The sequence below is a fragment of the Silurus meridionalis genome, chromosome 4 (genome assembly GCF_014805685.1).
Source record: "Silurus meridionalis isolate SWU-2019-XX chromosome 4, ASM1480568v1, whole genome shotgun sequence".
In the NCBI taxonomy this organism is placed as follows: Eukaryota; Metazoa; Chordata; class Actinopteri; order Siluriformes; family Siluridae; genus Silurus; species Silurus meridionalis.
In genome coordinates, this window is record NC_060887.1 from 20,077,963 (window position 1) to 20,085,462 (window position 7,500).

Genomic DNA, 7,500 nt, shown 5'->3' on the forward strand with positions numbered 1-7,500 from the left:
ATGATGAGGATGAAATTTTGAAAGAAAATGCAAGAAGAGAGGAAGAGAATGAGTGAGAGAGTTAGTTTGCATGAAAGGGACAGCCCGCTGTCACTCTCAAGTGCACACACGTGCCCTCAAACACATGCAGACATCCACACGTCAAGAGTAAACCGTCTAATCTGTCTCTGATCTGCCACACTTTAACAATATCATCAAGGAGTCCGATTGTGAAAGAGAGAGAAAGAGCGATATTTACAACAAAAAAAAGAAGTTCACGTGTTCTGTGAAGATGATGCGAGGTAGGAACTAATGTGTTATGTGTATATAACATTTTGTACATGTTGGTGTGTATGTCCATGTGGGTGTGTGTGAGAAAAGCTTGTTTGCATCACAACAAAATTTCTATATCCTTACTGTTGCCATTATCTGACAGCTTCTCTCTGGGCAAGAAATTATGGAAGAAAACTTGCATATTTTGGTTTTAAACCATGTACTGTGTCTTGTGTGTTTTAGTTCGGATTAGGAATACATGTTAAAAGATTACCTCAGAACCGAACTCATTGCCATGGTTTAATCACTGATTGTGTCCAACTAATGCTACCATATTACTGCTAACTGTAAAGCGTGAACATTTGGAGCCAATGTCTCTGTGTAGGACATGTTGCAAAATTCAATGTACAGTATATTTGATTTAATTAAGGCTGAACTTTTGAAATAAAATATAGATTTCAGTTGTTTAGCTTCACTGAATTCTGAAAGTATCTCTCTGTCAGTCTAAGGAAAAGTAAATATCCACTGAGATTTGACTGACTGTAATTCATGTAAGCGGAATGAGTGTGGGTGGGATGAAATCATTCTATACATCCTTTTGGAAATTGGTCAAACTGAACACTTTATTCTATTTAAAAAAATACACCCTAATGTAATCTTATGAAAGGTTAGGCTTTTTTGTGAGCTTGTTTATTGTGGAGAACATTTGGACTCATAAAGGGCTGAAGCTCTAGCATTCTGAGTGTTTCTGTGGGTGTGGGATTTGAGCTCCTCTTAGTGAACTGTACGAGAGGGGGTTTTCATATCTCCTCTGACACATACCTGAAAATTAAGCATTGCCACAATAGAGTGTACTTCTGCCTTCATCCTTACTTCAGAAACGCAGGAGTCTGTGTGTATATATATATATATATATATATATATATATATATATATATATATATATATATATATATATATATATATATCTCTCTTTGGGATAAAAGCAAGATCTCAGTAGTGACAGTAATGGAAAGTACCGTTATGGTGAGACAACCTGCAGTACACAGTGTACAGTATACAGGGTATAATTAAGAAATACAATTTTTCATATGACAAGCAGGTGAAGGTGTGTGAAAAAAGATTTGAGGGTAAAATGTAAAATATAGTGCATCTAAAAAATAATTATATTGATCTGTTGAGTAAATTAAACTTAAACTTATCTACACATAGGCATATAATATGTATTTCGACTTGCTTAACAGATGCAGACCATTCAACATTCAAGACGGGTTGTATACACGCTTCCAGTTTTCCAAAACGCTTAGAATATTATTTAACGGCACTACAAGCACTGTTTGTCGATTTGATCTTAATGACAGAACCAACTACACAGTATCAGTAACACAACTGTATGGCTGAGCATTTGATGAAGTCAGTCGCCATTAGGCGAGTCGCAGCTCAAAATGCTTTTTTTATTCTTATTTAAATTTTGCTTCTTTCATGTGTATATGCCATGCTGGGGGTTTAGGAACACATAATGCTGACCTTTGTGATGGCTGTGGTTGTAATCATGGTTTAAAGATGACATTTTCCTTTAGTGCCCACACTAGTGACACAAACATACACTTTTTTGCAAAATTCTGGTGTAGTCCAAGACAACTGGAAAGCTGTGACACTTTTTTTGAAGTTGCCTTGGGTTTACATTCACAGCTGATGATAATTCAGAACCGAATATAGTTGTTCAGCAGCATTCATCTACACTTGAGTCACTTTGTTTTTGTTTGTGTAGTAAACAATTACATTTATATTTATTTTACTTTGGATTGGATACAAAGAGAATATTTAATATTTAATATTTAAAATTTGTATTTTAAGTCAAATCAAATCAACTCAAATCCAAATGACTCATTTTTATTCATTTCAGCACACTGAAATAGATACTGAGTCCATAATGTCACAGAATATTACAATTATTATTAGTTTTGGATTATTAATTTATTTAAATAAATAAATTACTACAATTAATTATATGTGATGAGAATAAAAACGATTCATAGACATTTTGTTAATGATAATATATAAAAAATGTTATTCTGCTTAGGATGCATTACAAACAAGTACAACCACTTAAAAACAACATATACACGTATATAAAAAAAGATCTATAAAATCTGCAATTGTTCATAAAGTGTGTTCGTGTTTGTTAGAAAGAGAAAAGCGAAAGGGAAAAGGTGAGAACATATTGCAGTACAAACTGAAAAGGGATTTTGTAAAGGAAGACTGGCTGTTTGATTGTTCATGGTGTGAGAGCGAGTGGGGTGCATTCAGTAGAGTCAGTGATGAGGTGGGAAGTGCAGAAAGCACAGAAATAATTAATTTAGCAACAGTACTAGACATTTATTGAAATGCAATTAGAATGTGCAGGATGATGCGATTGCACTGCACTAGATTCTCAATTCATACATGTAGACACATCATGAACATGCTGCTAGAGAATACTTTACCAGCTGCAGAACTGCTTTGTTACTGTGGTCACCCATTCAGCGCCAAATGTGCTTATGTATGTATGGCATAGATGTACACAGGTGTGCATGCTCAATTTTGCTTTTTGCTTTATCTTTATTTTAGTAGTTGTTGTTCATCATGTATGAAACTTCACAAAGAAAGATTTTTCTCAATTTTATATTTGATGCTTCACTAGTAACAACAATTGAACATACGCAAAATGTCATGACTGGCATGCAACAATTATCAAAGCCTATGCCATGTTTTCTTTCTGCATCATTGTTTCAATCCAAACTCTTGTCCATATTTTGAATGTTTTAGCTAAATAAACATATAAGTTAAATATCTAATTATATATGCTTCTATTTAATTCATTAATGGGATAATTCTTTTTGAGAACCCCTCACATGTACTTTGTAGCACTCTATTGGACTGAGAACCAAGTATGAGAAGTTATGACCCATTAAATATGCAATGATAAAATATGGAATTTTATTAGAAATCTGTCCATGATGATACTTTGTATTTTATATTGAACCATTACAGAATGTGTATATCTGAAAATATTGTATTTTTTCCACTTACTGTAAGACTTTATTAGTAAGATTATTTATATAAGGAAGGGTGTGCTTATGTTAATGAATGTTTGCAATATGAAATCTATCATCTTTCCTGCTTGTGTGTTTACTGACAGTGAATGTATGTATCATCAGTTCCCAGCTGGACTTAACCGAAAATCAATCTTTACTTCTCTGAGAAATTACACCTTGTTCCATTGCTCTCGTTCTGTTCGTTTTTTCTCTTTATTTTCTAATAATAATACTAATAATACTAATAATACTAATAATACTAATAATAATAATAATAATAATAATAATAATTTCAAATCAGAAATACTTTATTATTACTGAATTGTGCACAATTTAGATACATGATGCCTTTGACATCTTACAACTATCTTAATTTATACATCTTTTGAGACATTCAACCTTCATCTTGATTTTTTTTCCTTTCTTTCTGTCGTTTTTTTTGTTTGTCTTATGTTCATCTCAAGGATTTCCGTTAGTGGAACTTTGAGGTTTTTAAGCATTTAAAATACAGAATGCTGACAGGGGGTTTCAGGGGGGAAAAAGAGAGACAAACATTTACTAGGTTCACAACAATCCAGCAGCAATTAGTGGGTAATTTTCCACTTGTGTATAAAATAACATATCAATGAAGAGAAAACAGTGTATACTGAACAGGATACTGTGGACAGTATTAATGGTGATGTCAGATGATATCATATATTTGTGCGATGGCTAATCTATTTAACAATATGTTCATCTCTTGAATTAAATGACTTTTTCAGCTAATTTTACAAAGCTAGATGAGTTATGCTTTTTTTAAAGTGAACTTGCACATCCTGGTGTATTTCATGGTGATTGCTAGAAAAATAATGAAAAATAAACACAACAGCGCATATGTTTTTCCGTTCTTAGAACTTAGTCTTTGATGTTCAAACATGGCGAAGGTTTGAAACACCATGACACCATAACAACAGAGTAATATCAGTGACTGTGGTCATTTAAAATGAGAGCAAGGTGCCATGAATTGTGTGCACACAGAGGCATTCTTCATGAATTACTCAAGAGTGAAGAGAAGTTGTCACATGGGAGCACTTCAGTTCTGCCAGGACTGAGCACTAAAACGTTTTCTTTCCGTTTTCTTTCCAGGGTTTGCTCTTTGCTCAAGCCTCAAATAATTAAAGAAGAGCTACAGCTTTATGTTAAAAGGAATACAATTAATACATTTGAATTTATTTATGCATTTTGAGAATTTGAAATAAAAGAAAAAGAAAATGCAATGTAAAAAAATTATGATTTAGCAATTTTTGCAAACACCACATTTTATAACAGTTGGCCAGTACTTATTAATTTATAGCATGAGCATACAACCATGTGTTCAGGTTTGACATTTCCAAATTTTCTTAAATCCATAGAATGCCATATGCACACTGGTTGATGCAATCCATGTCATCAAAATAAAAGCGGGAATGGACATTTTGTGGTGATTCTATTTAGAAATCACTATCGGTGCTAGAAATCCAATGCATGTTAACAAATGCACGTTATTCACTAAATAAACACCACTGCCTTTAAGCCAACTTTGAAAAATTGCAATGCTATGCAATGAGATTTTGCAATATCCAAGCTGACAGTACTGTTTTTTTACTTTTGACTAAATGAAAGAAAATGTAATATACTCAAAAGGGTAAAAAAAAACAAAAACAAAGAAAACACAGTAATTATGTGAATATACATTAGAATTAGCATTTTTTTGTGAACTTCTGTGTGGCTTCTTTATCCGCAAGCTTTACAAGATAGCATCAGATCTTACGTCTGATTTACGGTTATGGGTCAAAAGCCAGATTGCATCTTTGTTTCTGTAAATGAGCATAACTACAGAAATACAAATAAAAAATGTGAGATACAAGATCATTATATCCACAATACGATTTAATGACAATACAAAATAGTATTACAATAAAATCAGATCCGAATTTCATTTGTGCAGTTGTGAGACATTATTCACTGACTTGTCTGTTAATCTAGCCATACATGCTCGTTTTGATTTTGTGAAACGCCCTTGGGTACAGCATGCTAGCATTATCTCTCCATATCTGATACAAGCCAACATTACTTTCATTTTGCTGTTCGTCAACTGGTACGTCTGCAAGTTTCTTCTTTGTGAGTGGTTAGGAAGGAGAGATAGACAGAGTAAGGGTTCAGATAAGGAACGAGGGCAGAATAAATGTGACTGCTTTTTGTGTGTATCAGCATGTGGTCGAGGTGAATAGATGGAGAGAGGTGGAAAGCAGAGAGAGAGAAAGAAAGATAGACAACATTCACTCTTTATCAGCATGTGGTTTTAGTGGGGGAATGCAGAATTAGATTGCTACGTTTGCTTTGTGGAAGTGTGCATGTGCAGTGGGTGTCTGTATGTGTGTTAGTGGTTGACTAGTTAGACAAATTGACTAATACTTTTAATAGTAATGGCAATAGGTAACTGTTGAATAGTTGGATTAGTGGAAAAAACAGTAAGACAGACAGTACGGAGATATAGACAGATAAATGTATTAGTCGTGAAATTTCTCAGACTAAGAAAAATATTTATCCTGCTGGACTCAAACGCATAACATTTGCGTAACAGCTGCATAACAGGGAAACATTTGTTTTGCTTTAATGGACTTTGATATCACTTTACATAGTGGAGATGTATAAGATGTATAAGAGAGTCGTTTTTTTCTGTTATTAAGATACATTTAATGGAAAGAACCACTGCATTTGTTGTAAAAAGAATTGCAAAGCGCTGCAAACAAATACGTGTACTGCTACACTCCTACTAAATAGTATATTGCGATATTTATTTACATATTTATTTAATGTTTTTTATTTGATTAACTCAGCAATAGTGTGGCCTAGTCTGAGCCTAGAATGTAATTTGCAGCTATATATATATAAAATAAAGAGCGGGTTAACACGTAAATTGCTGTTCGACTAGTAAAGCTTTGTAGTCTACCTATAATGTGTGTGTGTGTTTGTGTGATACTTCTGTTTATCTCACTTATTGTGTACTCAGCCATTTTGTAGAAAACATGGACAGTACTAGCTTAAAGAAATCAGAAAAAACAAAAAGAGAAAGAAACGCTATGGTCTTTGTGTTTTTGTTAGTTGTTGTTGTCAACCTCAAATAACAGGAAATTCACCAGGCATGCGACCGTGCTCTCTATTCCCTCCAACACACACACATGCACACACTTACCAACTTGCACAATCCTCACATCCTTTAACATGGGAAAGCTGTACTTATACCATTGTATCTCTTTTATGCTTGTGCTTTCTCACACTTATTAACACATGCATGCTTTTCAAGCATCACCTATATACTGAAGAGCTTTTTGGAGTTCCTTCCTGTACCCATAATCAGGGCACACGTAAGAAATGACACACTGACATAAACACACACTGACACAGAAACGCAAGTCTCGTCTCATACAGTCTTAGACCCTTTTTTGTCCATTAACAGCATCACATTCAGTTGGCTGCAACATATTTATATGCGCCATGTCAGATCTGCTCTGCTCTGAAAAATGATTCGTCGCAAACACAAATATAAGCCCTAGCTCTAAACATGTAAAGCACAAGGAATCATTTCCTCTGTGGTTTTTATTCACCTGTGAGAATGTGAGAAAACATGGAGAGAAAGTGAAAAGGGAAGTTGGAGGAGTTGTGATGGAGATGAGAGGGGCGTGGGGGAGAATGTGAAAGGGGGGGATGGACATTCCTGGCAGTATAAACACAGATAAAAGGGTTTCTTACTGGCAGGCACATCCTTTGTGAGAGAGACAGAGAAAAGGAAGGAAAAAGCAAGAGACTGCATAAAAGCAGGATAGTCAGAGCGAAAGAGAAGCCTGTAAACCACTTAAAAAGACTCTGAGGTTGACACTTCAGGTCCACCTTCTCAGTCTGTCAAATATTCCCCCCCACACACTCTCTCTTTGTCTTTGTATCTCTCTATATATTTTTCATGAGAGACTTTGTAGTTTTGATGTTTAAATGTTTATGTGAGAAATACCCATTCACCAGTCCCCTCACGACAGAACCTTTGATGGGCTGGTGGGAAAAAAGTAAAAGGAAGCTTTAATTCTTTGTTGTAATTTGTCATGGATTCCACTGAGCATTTTATTATTTGCATACTACAATAACAAACAAATATAAT

General features: G+C 34.4%; 1 protein-coding gene across 1 annotated transcript in view; it reads left to right on the forward strand.

Moving 5' to 3' along the window:
• Positions 1-131: 131 nt before the first annotated feature.
• Positions 132-7,500, forward strand: part of rorc (RAR-related orphan receptor C) — a 19,359-nt gene continuing 11,990 nt past the window's right edge. Inside the window, exon 1 of the mRNA XM_046848010.1 lies at positions 132-281. Within this exon, the coding sequence (XP_046703966.1) occupies positions 272-281 (10 nt within the window). The 5' untranslated portion in view covers positions 132-271. The remainder of the gene's footprint in view (positions 282-7,500) is intronic.